At 41.9% G+C, this 18,209-nt stretch overlaps 1 protein-coding gene across 1 annotated transcript in view; it reads left to right on the forward strand.

The window, feature by feature from the left end:
- Positions 1-1,207: 1,207 nt before the first annotated feature.
- Positions 1,208-18,209, forward strand: part of atr (ATR serine/threonine kinase) — a 34,662-nt gene continuing 17,660 nt past the window's right edge. Inside the window, exons 1-22 of the mRNA XM_034144391.1 lie at positions 1,208-1,396; positions 1,573-1,664; positions 2,330-2,482; positions 4,256-5,163; positions 5,264-5,406; positions 6,351-6,521; positions 7,799-7,962; positions 8,448-8,600; positions 8,809-9,007; positions 10,198-10,454; positions 10,614-10,810; positions 10,956-11,056; positions 12,525-12,696; positions 13,833-13,988; positions 14,109-14,303; positions 14,550-14,645; positions 15,194-15,283; positions 15,726-15,821; positions 16,008-16,138; positions 16,292-16,435; positions 16,691-16,784; positions 17,176-17,301. Coding sequence (XP_034000282.1) covers positions 1,344-1,396; positions 1,573-1,664; positions 2,330-2,482; positions 4,256-5,163; positions 5,264-5,406; positions 6,351-6,521; positions 7,799-7,962; positions 8,448-8,600; positions 8,809-9,007; positions 10,198-10,454; positions 10,614-10,810; positions 10,956-11,056; positions 12,525-12,696; positions 13,833-13,988; positions 14,109-14,303; positions 14,550-14,645; positions 15,194-15,283; positions 15,726-15,821; positions 16,008-16,138; positions 16,292-16,435; positions 16,691-16,784; positions 17,176-17,301 — 3,891 coding nt within the window. The 5' untranslated portion in view covers positions 1,208-1,343. The remainder of the gene's footprint in view (positions 1,397-1,572; positions 1,665-2,329; positions 2,483-4,255; positions 5,164-5,263; positions 5,407-6,350; positions 6,522-7,798; positions 7,963-8,447; positions 8,601-8,808; positions 9,008-10,197; positions 10,455-10,613; positions 10,811-10,955; positions 11,057-12,524; positions 12,697-13,832; positions 13,989-14,108; positions 14,304-14,549; positions 14,646-15,193; positions 15,284-15,725; positions 15,822-16,007; positions 16,139-16,291; positions 16,436-16,690; positions 16,785-17,175; positions 17,302-18,209) is intronic.

Genomic DNA, 18,209 nt, shown 5'->3' on the forward strand with positions numbered 1-18,209 from the left:
ATATCGTTTTTCCGACTGACATAGGTGAAGAAAGAGAACAAAACAAATGTCAGCAAAACAAGTTTATTTTATTGCTTTTTGTGTATGTGTTTTTCCCTAAAAATTGCAAATGTACTTACACTTCACAGCTTCTCTCACCAGCATCCAAATCTAAAATTGACCTTTATTTTAAATATATGTTTATGTAATATGTTTTCTCTGTACCACTTTGCCCATTAAGCCTTGATAACTTAGCAATTTCAGAGTTAGGGTTAAAGGTAGGGTAGGTAATTCACTTCAGAAACACTTTTTGTTATATTCCATGGAATGCTCTTAACATCCCGATAGCAATGAATACATTAAATGCTTAGACAATAAATACATACAAAAATGTCATCTGTGGAAGCCGTACAGTAGCGCTGTAAAAAGCACGACCAATCATCTGCCTCAGCCCGGGTCAGATAATGGGATGGCCTACCTGCCTGTCAGCCTTCCATCTCGTGCACAAACTTATCTCGTGCCCTCATTGGTCATGTGCGCGTTCGTGTGTGTTGGAGGAGGGGCTCTGTAAGGAAGTGGCAGATTTGTTCTGGCTGTGTATTTTCAAATTCTAGCGCACTCGAGCTGGTTTCTCCAAAATTACCTACCCCACCTTTAAGTGTCAGGACTCCACATTGATATAATGGGCCAAAATTAATCAATTGTAATAATATTTAGACTAAAATAGAATGGACTAAGAGACTGTAAAATGCCTTAATATTTTTTTGCACAAGCCTGCTGTGACCGTGGCATAATCAAAATAAGGTAACTTCTTCAGGTTTAAGATAAGATGCAGCAACATAAAAAAAACAAGGCATTGCACACAAAAGAGTAGAAATAAACAATTCTAAAATAGAAACATCTCAAAATAGAAAAAGAAAAGGCATTAGAGATCAGAAAATGTACAGTAGGCCTTGAAGATAAAACATCTGTAAAACAACAAAAACGTACTTACAAAAGTCACTAACAAAAAGCCAGACTCTTCTATTACTTTGTTAATTAGAATTCATGATACTTACCCCAACCGAGGTCGTATTTTTGTATTTATCCCAAGTAAAGTCTCACTACTTTTCCACTGTATTCATATTTAATGTAAGCAGTTCACATGTGCATCGCTAGAGGGAGCAGTTTGGAATTCGACTTTAAACAGTGGCGTAAATGACCCTCCATGGCTGCCGTACCAAAACAAAAAAGTCATTTTGGAGCGAAAGTTTTCGAAAGACATGTCAGGATGAACCGCACATGTAGGGGGGTGCTGGCTAAAACTACATTAGACACATTAACTATTATATCTTGAAGAAGTGACACACCAAGCTGCTTTAACAATGGAGGGACTGGAGATGTCAGCGATGATACCGGCTCTCCAGGAGCTAGCGAGGCGAGTAACCGGCTATAGTTGGTTAAGCTAACTCTAAACAGCATGTCAGACTCTGAAACTGCTGTTAATTAAACTTAGCATTATTTGTGATGGTTGCCACAGTATTGAGTTGATAAAAAACCTTCTCTGAAGCATGTTTCCATAAATAACGTTTCACCTTGTTGATGTGTTTTCAGTGCCAATGCTGCTGAATACGACCAGGCTGTGCAGAAACCTCGACAGATCCTGTGTCAGTTCATTGACAGGATACTGACAGATGTGGATGTCGGTAAGGTTCACTGAATCTGAAGCACGTACAGGAGGAAAACACAATAATAGAAACCCCTAACATTACAGTGACGACCTATAGTAGTAAAACACACCTTATTAAAGCTGCACAAGTGTTCTGTTTGTGTGGAGTCTGTCAAACGTTTTTGCTAAGTCTATTCATCTAAGGATTTGGCCTACTGTACCTACTGTTCACTTTCCAAATAGCTACTTCTGAGTAGTTTTTAACATCCTAATAAATGTTAAGAATTTTCCTCTTGCCCCAATTTTGTCAATTTCCCTTTGCAAACAATAACCAAACAATGGCACATGGCATGACTAAATAACACCACATGTTATTTAAACAAAGGATTGATATTCTTAATAAATGCCAATTGTCACAACAAAGTAAGTTGGCTTCACACGGGCTATATGGAGTTCAAGAGATGTGTCTGTAATTGAGCAGTTCAATTTAAGAGAGGTGTTTTATTCAAAGATGTACAGGTCTTCAGAAGAGACGTATCAAGAAATTCACACAAAAAACACGTTAATGTGTGTAGAATAGATAATGGGGTCTTTCTTTTCTAACACTGTTATCATACTGTGACTTTTATGATTAGTCTTGCAACCCATTTAGGGGTGGTGAACCAGTTCAATAAATCAAATCTATTGTCTTTTCTCATCCAGTTGCTCTAGGACTGAATAAGAAGTCCAGTTCAGAGCCGGCCTGTGTGATGTTGCTGGACTTTGTGCAGCATATCATCAAATCCTCGTCTCTGATGTTCGCTAACCCCGCCTGCCAGCCCGCTGAGTATCCAGACACCACACAGAGCTGCACTGGTAAGAGCCTCTTTAAAAAGCTGCAATGTTACTAACAGCTGCATTAAGTTGGAATCAGGACTTCAAGTACCTGGGCTCATGGGTCAACTCAACCGAGCAAGATCTTAAGGTGAGGAAGGCACTTGCATGGCGGGCCCTGAACGGCATGACCAGTGTATGGAACTCCAACCTCCCCCGACAAATCAAAATCAGCTTCTTCTATGCAACGGTAGAGTCTGTTCTCCTCTATGGCAGTGAATGCTGGACCCTGAAGCCAACCCTGCAAAAGTCTCTAGACGGATGCTACACCAGAATGTTGCGAGCAGTACTTAACATCAGCAAGAGTGTACATGTAACCAACAAGATCCTGTACGAGGGAATACCAAGGGTGAGCGAGAAAATTGCAGCCAGGAGGAGAATGAGACTAGCAGGACATTGCCAAAGGCCTCAAGAGCTGCCAGCCAGCAAATTGGTGCTGTGAAAACCAACACACGGGCATCGGTCACGAGGACGTCACACACTAACATACGTGGACGTACTCAAGAATGACGCAGGAGCACAAAGTACCAATGAACTGGCCAGATGTATGGAGAACCGGGATGACTGGAAGCGACGATGGAGGCCTCGTCTGAGGACGACCTAGAGAGAGGTGGATGGCAGACAGCAATACTCATGGATGGACCTCGAAAAACAAACACAGTTATCAAAGAAATTATCAACTTCTCATTGTTCGTGTTTTCTCTTTGTGTTGGGGTGTAATGTAACATCTACTTGTTATTTTCGTCGTGGAGGATGCTAACATTTTTAACGTTGGATGACAATAATGTCTACCATGATTGTTGCCAGTATTCTCCTGCTCTCATTAACTTCCTACCGTCTGCTTGAATCCATGTACAGTAAATGCGGCATCTTCCTATCTACTGTTTTATCTGGTGCTTTTCTTCTCCTCTCCATCTGGGATTTTGTTTGGATGGCAGCAATACTCATGGATGGTCCTAGAAAAAACACAGTTATCAAAAGATAATGATCAACTTCTCATGTTTTCTCTTTGAATGGGGGGTGTAATGTAACATCTACTTGTTATTTTCCGCGTGGAGGATGCCAACAACGTTTAATTTGTATCTTTTAGATGACAATAATGTCTACCATGATTGTTGCCAGTATTCTCTGAGTCTCATTTACTCAATGTCCTGCTCTCATTCACTTCCTACCGTCTGCTAGAATCCATGTAAATGCAGCATCTTCATATACGATACGATACGATAATACTTTAATGGTCAGATCAAGTCTGAAATGTGACTTGCATCACAGCAGCTCCATGTGTAAGATAAGATAAGATCTTTAATTTGTCATTGTACAAGTACAACGAAATTACAATATCAACTCAAGGTGCCAGCGCGCAACAACAAGACAATATAAAAACAAGAAATGGGACTTAAATAGACATGATAGGGAATATGTACATAAATAAATAATAAATTAAATTGCATGATTCCCCTCATATTGCACGGAAGACATGATAACTTAAATATTAGCAGCGTTAAGTGCACATATGGCCCTGGGAAAGAAACTAAACTTGAGTCTGTTTGTCCGGGAAGACATGGTACAGAAGCGCCTGCCTGAGCGCAGCCATCACAATCACTGAGAGAGAACATTTTCAATGACCCTTTAGCGTGCATTTGATCTGGGATTCAGCTCCGTATTTACTGTGAGGATTGACTGATGCACATATCTATTGTTTTATCTTTTCCTCTCCTCTCCATCTCTGATTTGTCCTCATTCCTCTCTCCACAGACTTCAGTAAGTGGGTGGCGGTGCGTTTGCTTCGCGTGGCAGCGGCTCCAGACTGTGACATCATCCACGTGCGAGTTTCTGCCGTGTTGTGCTCTCTGCTCCACACCCTGAGAGCCAGAGCGCCTTTCATCTGCAGCCGCCTCACTCAAGACCTCATCTTCTTGTCCCAGGACCTCAGCAACGTCCTGTACGCTCACATTTCCACGCTGTCAGGACATGGATATTCTCTTGGTATTCACACACTGAAACCATGGCCTGTAACGCTCGAGTGCTTCAGTATCTCCCCCCTGTGTTCCTCCCACTACCTCACCCCCTCTCCTCTCGTTCTGTCCTCTCCTGCCGCCCTGGAGTCGCTGACTGCGGTGACGCTCGGTGTCGTAACGGACGCCCTGCGAGGAGTCGTCTCTCGTCAGGATATCAGTGTCGCCTGGGAGACGGCGTGTTCTTTCCTGGCTAACGGCAACACCAGGTTGAGGAAGATCTCCATGGTGATGTTGAGTCGACTGGTGGAGCTTGGAGGGTTTCCTGAGATGCACGGCCACGAGTTCTTCACGGCTTACCTTCACCTGCTGGAAACACACTCCTACACGTACACAGCAAACTCAGAGGAGAAGGATCCGTACGCAGGAGAGCTGCTGCAGCTGACTCGCTGCATGTTTCAGACGACCGCCGTCTCTCACACACACTTTGAACCCATCTATCTCTCGCAGATGTTCGAGTGTGTTTGTACTCTTGGAGGGTCAGATGTGAAGTTGGGGGCAGAGGTTACCGAATCGCTCTGCTTGCTGTTCGGCTTCTTGCTCTCTGGTGCAGTGGTTTATGAAAGTGCTGCGTTGTTGCGACGGCAGCGAATCACAGAGGTCTGCAGGACGCTGGCACGCACCGTCGGAACGGAAAATCAGGCTGAAGTATGAGTCACTTTTAAAAAAAAACCTCTCTCTTTTGTGCTTTTTAAATGTTGTTACATCATTTTAAATTCCACCTTCCTCACAATATCTGTATTTGCAGTGTGCAGAGGGGTTTCTCAAAGTAGCGCTGAAGGCTGAGGCCGCTGTCGTGGTGCAGAAGACCGGAGATGGAGAGACGGCAGCCAAGAAATCCTGCAAATCTGCCACAAAGTCAATGAGCAAAACAACCAAAACATCAGCAGCGTGAGTTAGTCAACCTTCACAGCTTCTTACGAGAAGTAGATCCCTGTGATGTAGGAAACTGGAAATACAATACACTGCATACGGTTAGATGCAGGATTATTTTCTCACTTGTGTAACAAATGTGTTTAAAGCTGCTGTTCTGTAGTACTTCAGTTTTGTGTATCTCTGTATATGTTTCACGTGGTAACAGCTGTGGCCAGAGGCATTCTTTGTGTTGTTGTCCATCCCTTTCTTGTCTTTAGGGAATTTCTTCAAACATTGCACAATCTTCCACTTGAACTAATTTAAGAATTTCGGAAAGGTCGCTTAGACCTCACAAACACATCTGGCCATAACTCAAGAATTCGTATGCTAATATCATTTGGACGTACGTTGATGTAAACTGCCACTTGTTTAGAGACGGTAAATCTAGTGTAAAGACATTTTTCTGACCTTTCTTAAATATTGAAAGCAGATCATTAATATGTGACAGCGACTGTGGCTGTGAGGGGGTGCGGTCGTCTTTCAACCAGAAGGTTGTGGGTTCGATCCCAGCCCGTGCAGCCAACATGTCGATGTATCCTTGGGCAAGATACTTAACCCTGAGTTGCTCCCGATGGCATGGCCATGTGAATGTGTATGAATGTTAGTTCCTAAAGTAAGGTACACTGCTCTGTGTGAACCCTGGGTGAATGACATGTAGTATGTAAAGCGCTTTGAGGGGTCGTAAAGACTGGATAAAGCGCTATATAAGTACAGTCCATTTACATCACGTCTTGTTATAAAGGTAATATGGTGTACTTATCTGCTATTTAGTTTTTCTTACTTATTGTGTTATTAATAACGTGTGCATACTTAGTTAGTACTCTATTCTCCTCGCTTTATCTGCACTGCTATATTGTACATTTCCCCGTTGCGGGACAAATTAAGGGTTTCTGATTGTGATAACGTGTCTGTTTCTGAAGCGAGGGGGACATGCGTGCTGGCAGCGATGTGTGGGCCGTGGTGAACTCTCGTCTGGAGGAGCTGCTCACCTTTCTGATCTCTGACGGCCCCGAAACCAAACAGACTCTCTGCGCCCTCGAGGGTCTGGCCCTCATCCTCCACCTGGCCGCCCTCTGCTCCGCACCCACCAGGTGAAACACAAACACTTACACCTGCTGTCCCTCCAGAGCTCGTACTATATGTCTCACACACAGTATTCAACGTAACACAAAAAGTAAGGCAATCCCACAGGCCATACGACTGTTAAACACCTGAACTTTTGAAACAACATCCACAACATTAATCTGGCTGCAATTTAGAAATTATTGATCTAATACTCTTATTGCACTATTCCAGTATTTCACTTTATTCCCATTTTTCTTTTTGTATTTACTTGCACTATTTTTTCTGTTTTTTCCTGTTTTATTATGTTGCACTGTTGGAGGAGCCTGTGACCTAAGATTTTCATCGTCATAACTACACTGTAGCTACGTACCAAGCCCCCAGGAAGTGCGCTGGACTCTGATGAAAATATTCGTTGTGTCCAAACGGCGGTACTACAATTTCCGTATCAGTCTGTGACGTCACTGGGCCCAGAAATACTTTTTCCCATTGACTAACATGGGGAAAGAGACGTCTGTAAATCAGCGGATACTTTTTTAAAAACTAATTAAACTACCCAGTATGAACTATTTTATAGCCCTTATCATAATCATTAGGTCCTTAAAGTTGTAAAATGCACTAAAAGCCCAATCTAGATTTATTTTCTGTCTCCATTCATTCTACTGAGCCGAGAGTGGGAGCTCCGGGGGGTGGGGCTTAAGGGGCGCATGCTCTGTGAGCGCACATACGGGTTCTTCTGCTCTGACAGACAGGCATGATGGGTAATCTGTGACGTTTCGCTCTCTCAAAAGTTGGGCCATTTTGTCCTCATGCGCCAATGAGCAGCTCTCATAGGAAAGAACGAGACCCCCGCCTCCCACGCTGTATCCAGTTCTTATTATACATCCATGCTATGCACGCATGACCAATAAAAGCCTTGAACCTTGAAGCCTTGAACCTTGAATTTGTGCTTGGTAGATGATTTCTATGTTAGAAGGATTGGCTGCTGTTTGGCATTGGCAGAGGAGATTTATCACATTTTTCATGGGCGCACCCCACATACTCAGCTCTGCTGCTCATCCCACCAATGCTTGTTCCTCACAAATGTGGTACCATAGGAAAGGTAAGAAAACAGGCTTTCCAACGGTATAAGAACGTATTCGCCAAAAAGCATTGAAATCATCTACCAAACACAAAATGCCTTACTTTTTGTGTTACGTTGATTTGTTCTGCCTATCAAACACCTACTTCTTATGTTGCTGCAGTTTTGTGCCTTTCTTTGACTGAGATCGTTTCCTTGTTTTTGCATCTCTTTCTTGCTTCACAGCTCTTCTCCCCTCCTCTGGTTGCCCACGGAGACTCTGGGCAGGTCCCTGAAGAGCTGTCAGGCGGTTTTAGAAAGAGGTCCTCTACCTGACTCGAACCAGGATTACTTTCAGTCTGCTGTCCGGGCCACTGTGAGGGTCCTGGACTCTGTCCTCTACCTGACAAGTAAGTATACACCCACAGAAACAAACATTACAGATGCTTTTCCTATGGTTCTCTTTGTTTGCTGTGTTGTGTTCAATATTAATGTATTTTTAAATCATTACAAAAGCGTATTTTACGTTTTCTTTGCTGTAATTCCACATTAATGAGTTTAAAAACAGGAAGTTAATGACAGAAATCAACCCCAAAGCACATCCCTCAGAGTACAGTTATTGTCCCTCACTGTGTGTGTGTGTGTGTGTGTGTGTGTGTGTGTGTGTGTGTGTGTGTGTGTGTGTGTGTGTGTGTGTGTGTGTGTGTGTGTGTGTGTGTGTGTGTGTGTGTGTGTGTGTGTGTGTGTGTGTGTGTGTGTGTGTGTGTGTGTGTGTGTGTGTGTGTGTGTGTGTGTGTGTGTGTGTGTGTGTGTGTGTGTGTGTGTGTGTGTGTGTGTGTGTGTGTGTGTGTGTGTGTGTGTGTGTGTGTGTGTGTGTGTGTGTGTGTGTGTGCAGTGAGCAGCCACAGTGAGGACGGGCTCCAGCGGCGAGTGTGTGCTCTGCTGTCTCTTCCCTGGGTGTCTGACAACAAGACCGTCTCAGCCTATAAGAGTTCAGGATTCCCCTCCACGCTGCCCGCCTTCGCTCAGAGACTCAGCCTCTGTTACTGTGAGTATCTGTCCTTATACCATCTTAGTAACATCACACAAAAATCAAATATGAGATAACTTCACCTGTGGTCACCTGTATCTGATTCCTTTTGTGTCAGGAACTACATTTTTTAAAATCAGTTTCAGTTGCTATAGAATCATTTGACCAGGCCTTTACCATGATGAAAACGTTGTGTTAAAGTCAAACTGTGTGTGTGTCTTCCCAGCGTCTGAGATCACAGCAGACTGTGTGTCGCTGCTGGCCCTCCTGCGCCGAGGTGTGTGTGACACATGGCGTGTGCACGTGTTCTCCAAGACGTTGCAGAGTCAAGATGAGGTGGTGAGAGCAGAGGCAGTCAGGGCCTTCCCTCTTCTTCTTCACCACCTCGGAAGCTCACACCACAACCTCATCAACACTACTCTGCTGTAAGAACATCTCACAAATATAAACAAGGACAAGTTCTCTTAAAAGTCCCCTATTATACTGTTTTTCATCAATATATTATAGGTCTCCAGATATATACAAAACGTGTCTCTGAAGTGTTTGGCTCCAAACACCAAACAGATCATTGCAGCATCCCATAATCCCCTCTGTTTCAGCCCTGTTTCCAAAGTGCTGATTCTCTGTCTGTTACTTTAGATGGAAATAAGGAGCCCCTCCCCACGCCCCTCTGAGAGAGATTTGGTTAAAAAGAACACAATGGTGCTCTAGGAGGAGATTCAGGTGATAAGGTGGGGGGGGGTTACCTTGGTTGGTGATTGGCTAATGGTTACACAAGACAAAACATCGTTATGACATCATAAAGTGGCCAAAATCTGATCAGCTCATTTTCAGACAGGTTTTTATATAAATGGATCAGGACAAAAAGAGAGAGTCTTTGTTCCTGAAACTTTCAGAGTCTCTTTACACAGAGGGGACACATGTTGATGTAGAAGAGACATGAAGAAGAGGGGACACATGTTGATGTAGAAGAGACATGAAGAAGAGGGGACACATGTTGATGTAGAAGAGACATGAAGAAGAGGGGACACATGTTGATGTAGAAGAGACATGAAGAAGAGGGGACACATGTTGATGTAGAAGAGACATGAAGAAGAGGGGACACATGTTGATGTAGAAGAGACATGAAGAAGAGGGGACACATGTTGATGTAGAAGAGACATGAAGAAGAGGGGACACATGTTGATGTAGAAGAGACATGAAGAAGAGGGGACACATGTTGATGTAGAAGAGACATGAAGAAGAGGGGACACATGTTGATGTAGAAGAGACATGAAGAAGAGGGGACACATGTTGATGTAGAAGAGACATGAAGAAGAGGGGACACATGTTGATGTAGAAGAGACATGAAGAAGAGGGGACACATGTTGATGTAGAAGAGACATGAAGAAGAGGGGACACATGTTGATGTAGAAGAGACATGAAGAAGAGGGGACACATGTTGATGTAGAAGAGACATGAAGAAGAGGGGACACATGTTGATGTAGAAAAGACGTGAAAAAGTGGATTTTGCATAATAGGTGACCTTTAAGCTTCAATATCATTGTTTCATAATTCTTTAATGGTGTATTTAATTTGTTTCATTATGTCCATGGTGTTCTTTGACCGTTTGCAGTCCCAGGCTGGAGGACAGTTCTGAGACGGTGAAGAAGGAGCTTGCGAGGATCATCGGTCAGCTGAGCTGTATCCAATCAGATCTCTCCCAGCTCAGTGACACCCAAACAAAGTCCACTCCTGCTCCTGAGATCCTCTGCCACAAACTCAGCCTCGCAGCAGAGCATGCTGGGAACACTTTGCCGTCCCTCAAGGCGACTTTTGTCAAACCTTTCCTGCCACTGCTCAAACCACAAGCTCCAAGTAGTGTTAAGCAAGGTATTTTAGGTTTTCTGTGGGAGGTTTTCTTCCATATGAGCTTTCAAAACAAGCACAAGCTTGATAAATGATTATTATACATACGGTACTTTGCTGTGATCCTGCTATGGATGGTTTTACAGTAATATTTCATTTCCTTATTTCCCTTTCCTTTTAAAGCTTTCCTAGAAGCTCTGCCTCACCTCTGCCAGCACGTCAATCTGGTTGATGGAGACAGCGGCTCCCAGGCAGTTCTCTGCGCTCTGATTGGTCTAATGGAAGACTCGGATCCAGTGGTCAGAATACGCTTCAGCCAATCAGTGCGTTTCCTTCTAACAGAGACCACCAGGAACTCAGAGCAGGGATCCCTGAGTGAGGTGAGCACTACAAGTCTAAGCTCGTAAAGGCAGTCATTTCTTTCTTGGTTATTACTTTTTTTGAAAGCTGACTTTTTGGGGGTTGTAAGTTGCTTCATTTGTGAGAAAATGAAGGGGATGTTTGTGTTTCTTCCCCCTATCCTAGCTCCTAGTGGCCCGTCTTAACGAGGCTTTCAACAACGCTAAACTCAAGAGAGACGACGACCTGCGCAACACTCTCATCCTCACCACTGGAGAGATCGGCAGGTAAAGAACAGCCCCAATCAAATCCAATCCAACTTTATTTATATAGCACGTTTAAAAACAACAGAGTTTACCAAAGTGCTGTACATCAATAAATATATAAAAAGCAGCATCAATACATTTAGACAAACCGATAGGACAAAAAAACTAATGTAAAAGCACGAGACAATAAAACCATACTTATAGCCACAGACTGAACAACTCTCATACACGATGTAAAAACAATTTAGAAAACACAGACTGATACGTCTTATACAAAGGTCTTTAAACAAGATTGACTGATGAATAAGGCCAGAAAGGTGACTGTATATCATCTGTAAATACATGATTGATGTAGAATTCTTGATAATATTTCCCCTCATTGTTATTTGACATTGATTATTGTCCAATTCTGCCTGTTGTTGTGTGTGTTTTCAATCCATTACTTTTTAGATAATTGTTAGGAATATATCACTCGTCACCAGCTTCAGTTTCAATATCAGGATCCATGTATTTATTATCCTCTCAAGAATGGAAGTAGTCATCACATACAGAGCATTTGGTACAACTAGTTCCTGAACAGTGTCCTTCACATGCTGATATACAAGAGAGGGAGTTACACAGTCACGAGATGGAGGAATACCAGGTCTTGTAGGTAATCATACATCCTGTCATGTACTAAATACTGAGTTTTTTCTGAAAATGTTGGCTTTTTTCTGAAAATCCCACATTCTGACTTTCTCTCAAAATTCTGACTTTCTCAAAAAATTCTGACTTTTTCTCAAAATTCTGACTTTCTCTAAAAATTCTGAGTTTCTCTCAAAATTCTGACTTTCTCTCAAAATTCTGACTTTCTCTCAAAATCTCAAAATCCTGATTTTTTCTCAAAATTTGGACTTTCTCTCAAAATTTGGACTTTCTCTCAAAATCTCAAAATCCTGACTTTTTCTCAAAATTCTGACTTTCTCTCAAAATCTCAAAATTCTGACTTTTCTCAAAATTCTGTCTTTTTCTGAATACTTAAAAATGTTAATAATCACTGGTCTTGAGCTTCAATCTCAGGATCCATGTATTTCTGATCCTCTCCAGAATGGAAGTAGTCATCACATACAGAGCATCAACTAGTTCCTGAACAGTGTCCTTCACATGCTGATATCCAAGAGAGGGAGTTACACAGTCACAAGATGGAGGAATAGAAAGCAGTATTCAATGTTTACTTCAGATTAGCTCCACGTCAGAAATGATCATGCTTGTCATATGTCTATCTCCATAGAGGCTGAATCATCATGTTAATCACATAGCTATCATATGCCTCAAACAGTCCTGATGCTCTTCTAGGTAATCATACATCCTGTCATGTACACAGCTACAGTTGGGATACCTTTGTTAGCATGTGCACTCTGATATTGGAAGAGGACATTCAGTATTTTCCCAACAACAATGTAGAGTTTTTTTGGTGAAATGTTTGTGTCCCCCTCTCCTCTCCTGTCAGAGCGTCTCAGGGGAGTTTGGTGTCGTTCTCTCTGCTGCGGCTGCTCCACTGTCTGCTCTCCAAGTCGTCCCCGGTGTCCGTCGCTGCCTACGCTCAGATCAGAGCTCTGGCCGCCGCCAAAGGACTCAAACTACAGACCCTCTTCAGTCAGTACAAGAACCCCATCTGCCAGGTAGAATAATAATAATAATTCATTTCATTTATATAGCACACTTTAAAAACAACGTCATCTCAAGATGCTTCACAACGCTATAAGGAGAAAATAATAAAACACATTTAAAAAAAGTTATCTAAGGTTAAGAGCATAAAATAGATGGATAGGTAGAAAATCTTTAATGCTGCTTAAATAAACTTGAGCTGTTAGCTGATGGAGACTTTCATCGATTCCCAGGCCGTAATAATAATAATTTCACAACAATACAATTATAATATAATAATAATATATAGTGTTATTACTAAAAGAAAAGTGAAGCAATGATGTCTGCAATGTTCCTGGAGGTTTAAACCACTATCTCTTGTGTTTGTATACCATTTTAAAATGTACACAATAAGTGTGGTGTAAAAAGGTTTCCTATTTATTGTGTGTATTTATAGGTTTGTATAGAATAATAAGAGACATTTCTTTTTCCTTTCTGATTTTTACACTGAAATGAATTACTTTAAAATACATTTTGAGCTGTGTGCAGCGATTCAAAGACGTAGAGTACCCTGGATCTAATTTGTTCGTTGCTCTATGTCACATGTGTCAAACTCAAGGCCCGGGGGCCAAATCAGGCCCTTGGTGGATTTCATTTCGGCCCGCAGGATAATTTCTAATTACTATTAGATCTGGCCCGCCGGTATATTGCACGCACACCTTCACTCCATCCTGAGGGTCTCCTCAGCTCAGAGCCTGAGCCCAAACATTGATGAACTTGCACCCAAGATGAGATGCCAAGTATCTGGCTTGAGCTAGCATCACAGAGCAGCACACTGAGTTTACATGGATGTTTCCTTCTGCACTTTTTCTCTCACGACAACAGGGCATGTTTGGTTTTTTCTTTGCGGGAAATAGTTTTTTTGAAGCTGTTGTTGGCCTGTGGAAAAATGTAATCATAAGAAATGAATGCAACTGATTATTTCATGTTTAATGTTGTTTTTATAGGCAATCATTTAAGCTTTGTTAGTTCCAGGTTTAATATGTGCAATAAGTTCATTTCAATACGTTTTGCAATAAACATTGAACCAGTCCGGCCCTCGACGAGTACCCATTTTTTTATTTTGGCCCACTGTGTATTTGAGTTTGACACCCCTGGTCTATGTGATTAGTTCCTGGTGGAGTCGCTGCACTCGCGTCATGTTTCTGCTCTGCGAAGCACACCGGATCAGGGCAGCGAATCGGCCAATCAGAGAGAGCTCGCCCTGGACATCCTGGCTCAGATCGCACATGCTTTCGATTTCCCAGACCTCCACCGCTTCCTCACTGTAAGTCATACCCCAAAACGCCACAAAATGAACACAGTAAACAGTATATTGAGACAGTATTATGTGAGAACTATTTATATGTTCATGATAAATAGTTGTTATGCATTCTTGTGTATACAGAGGACCCTCCAGGTGCTCTTGCCCTACCTGGCGGCCAAAGCGAGCTCTACAGGCTCCGCCCTCATCCGTACGCTGGCCAATGAGCTGAAGGCAAACAGGAGAGAGATCCTGATCAATAACTTCAAATACATCTTCAGCCACCTGGTCTGCTCCTGCACTAAAGAAGAGCTAGAGAGGGCCTTCCACTACCTACAGGTATTAATAGCATCACAATAACTAGCTGTAGTCTGCCATTGTTTACACATTCAAGCTTCAGCAAAATACAACTAACAATTAGTCTTGTTTTGTGTATTGCCATCGTTTTAGTGGTTAGTAGGGAATTAGGGTTGGCATTGGCATTGTCAAAAGAATAGATAAATAATAAAAAATGCAGATTTCATCATTAAAAGTCACTCCCACCCAAATAAACGTTATAAATGTTGTTTCCTAATATTCTCCCAGAGTGAGACAGAGATTGAACTCGGCTCTCTGTTAAGACAAGACTTCCAGGGTCTTCACAACGAGCTGCTGCTGCGCCTGGGAGAACACTACCAACAGGTCCACACACACACACACACACACACACACACACACACATACACACACACACACACACACACACACACATACACACACACACACACACACACACACACACACACATAAAACAAGTTGTTACAATTGCCAACCAGGAATCATCAGATATGGCAAAAGCACACACATCCTTTACTCAAGTAGAAGTACAGATACTCGTGTTTAAAGATACTCTGGTAAAAGTAGAAGTACTGACTAAACTTCTTTACTCAAGTAAAAGTAAAGAAGTATGGGCTTTGAAATGTACTTCAGTAAAAAGTACCCATAACCAGCTGTTTTAAAGAGTACCTGACCTCCCTTTATATTAATAGAACAATAATGTCATTGTTAGCTAATGAATGTCACACACACACACACGTACACACATACATATACACATACACACACACACACATACACATACACACACACAAATAATGAATCATTACTAGTACATGCGTCACATTTCAGTTCTTGGTTGTGGTTGTAATTTAATACAGATGATTGTTAAATGGTCTGAATGTTTTATTTAGGTATTTAATGGTCTGGCAATCCTGGCCTCCTTTGCCTCTAATGATGACCCGTACCAGGGTCCCCGAGACATCACCACTCCAGAGCGCATGGTAAGAGTTCAATGTGCTCGTACTGCCTTATCTTGTGCTTTAACCATATAGAAAGTTCCTTTTCGGATGTGTAATTAAGTAGATTATTTGTTTATATATAATTTAGAATCAGTAATAATTTTGTATATCAGTTTGACATTGCTTCATTTTGTATTGTATAATAATTCTCATGTTACATTTTTGTATTATCGTTTTACACATTCTAAATAAATCTAATCAAATCAAAGTTCTGACTCTATTGAACTGTACATGGACATTTAAATAGATATAATATAAAATATAGTATAATCATTTTAGGTTAATCAAACCAGGAGAAAAAAAACTATTGTTTGACCCTCATACATGTTTTATTTTCAGCCAAGTTTATAAATATTACGTAAATAATACTGTGATTATAAATTATCATCTCGTTTTTTTTCAAATGTTTCTTGCTTGGTATCAGGCGGACTACCTGCAGCCGAAGCTTCTGGGAATTCTTGCCTTCTTCAACATGCAGCTGCTCAGCTCCAGCGCAGGAGAGAAAGACCGCAAGAAGCTGGTGTGTGATCTGCTACTGGCACTGATGTGATATCTGAGAAGGTTTTCTTTCAGAGGGTTCAGAGTTACTATTCGTTACAGTCAGACGATTCTGTTCACAGCAAAACTGTATCTTGTTTTGTCCACTGCAACTTAGCCTAGCTCGTATTAATGTGAAAATAAAGCTTCTGGCTATTTTTGGGTGCAGGCTTTGACGAGTGTGATGGCTCTGATGCGACTGATGGGCTCCAAACATATCAGCTCTGTCCGGGTGAAGATGATGACGACGCTCCGCACAAGCCTCCGATTCAGAGAGGACTTCCCTCTGCTCTGCTGCCAGTCAGTACACACACGCACACGCACACTCACACACACACACCTTGTGTTCAATAAAACACAATTGTCTTACTCATTCATGCCAGAATCCTGTGCGATTAGCTTGAAGCCCTGCCTCTGATTCTGTGTTTTAATTCCTTCCTCCTGTACTGACAGGACGTGGGAGTGTTTTGTTAAGAGCGTAGAGCCGGCACAGTTGGGCCCCCTGCTGAGTCATGTTATCGTTGCACTCCTCCCCCTGATCCCTCTGCAGCCCAAAGAGACCGCGGCCATTATCAGCTTCCTGATACTGGGCAACAGGTAACACCATCCAAAAAAAGTTTTAAAATGCTCAAACTGTGCATGTGCTAGAGTTAAACATCATAACTAAGTGCGAAATCAAGAAAAAATTATATCTAATCTGTTTCTGGCTGGATTCAAATGTTCATTTTCACTATTTTAAGAACATTTTATAACCTCAGTACTTTCTAGGGTTATTTTGTAGCCAATTTAATGCCATAAAAATAGCACTTTATTCCAGACTTAACAGCGATCTTATCACCTAATATCCCACAGGGAAGAAGTCAACGACTACCTCCATGAGATTTACTTTCTTCCAGACTACCCTGAGCTGAAAGACATCCACACTGTTCTGCAGAACTACAAGAAGGTCAGTATGGACAAGAGATGAAGTAAAGCACCTCTCCTTTGGAATCGTCTTCCATTTCAAATCCGCAAAGCTATTTCCGTTTAAAAGCAAACTCAAAACCTTCGCATCCGTCTTCCTTGTAAAACTAGATTCCATCACCTAGTTTCCATCTACATTAGCATCACTTCAGTCACATGGCAATACTTATGTTGATGTATAATGTTTTTATAATTGTTATGCTATGACGTTTGTATTTTCTTTTTGTCTTTGCTTTGTACAGCCCTTCGAGGCATCTCTTGTGATTTGGGGCTATAATAAATGTTGATTTGATTTAAAGAAGGGATGCAAATGGTGACGAGGGTTATTGGAAATATACACTCAGCGTTAATACACACTGTGTGATTCCCTGCAGCTGACAGCCAGCAGCAGTGACCTGGCCGCGGCGCTGCAACTCTCCATGAGAGCCGTTCAACATGAGAACGTCGACGTCAGGATTCACGCGCTGACCAGCCTACGGGACATGATGCACAGCAAGCAGGTACACACACACACACACACACACACACACACACACACACACACACACACACACACACACACACACACACACACACACACACACACACACACACACACACACACACACACACACACACACGGAGAAGTCATGTCATTTCAAAGTTCAGTCCTCGAAAAGCCATGAATTAAGCAACATTACACCAAATATAGTTGCTATGGTTGTTGAAATATTGTATATGGGTTGATGCATGACCATTTCTTTGTTTACTATCACATACGTTTCATAATTTTCTCTCCGTTGATCCCTCCATGTTTGCCAGCTTGCTTAAACTATGTTTGAATTATGCAGGGCGAGTGTAAGGTAATTTTTTTGTGGATCCCTAATGCCCAATGCTCTTTCTGTTTGTAAACGTTTAGGTAGTGAATGGTCATGGAACATTTAATATAGGTCTCTTAAAAGTCATCGACAAAAATGTTGTAACCCTTATTGTCAGACAACTACCTCTGCATAAAACTACAGCAGTAGCTTCCTGTTCTCAAGTTATAAAATATAATTATCTAATGTCAGAGATGGCAAAAGTACACACATCCTTTACTCAAGTAGAAGTACAGATACTCGTGTTTAAAAATACTCTGGTAAAAGTAGAAGTACTGACTAAACTTCTTTACTCAAGTCAAAGTAAAGTAGTATGGGCTTTGAAATGTACTTCAGTAAAAAGTACCCATAACTACCATCTGTTTTAAAGAGTACCTGACCTCCCTTTATATTAATAGAACAATAATGTCATTGTTAGCTCATGAATGTTTCCATGCTGAACAACGGCAACATGACAACGTTTTCATTGGTCCCTCTTCTTTAGAGAAGACCAGGAAATGATGGATACACGGATCGTGTTCAAATCAATAGGCACGCAATGACTCTGAATA

The sequence above is a fragment of the Trematomus bernacchii genome, unplaced genomic scaffold, assembly GCF_902827165.1.
Source record: "Trematomus bernacchii unplaced genomic scaffold, fTreBer1.1, whole genome shotgun sequence".
NCBI lineage: Eukaryota > Metazoa > Chordata > Actinopteri > Perciformes > Nototheniidae > Trematomus > Trematomus bernacchii.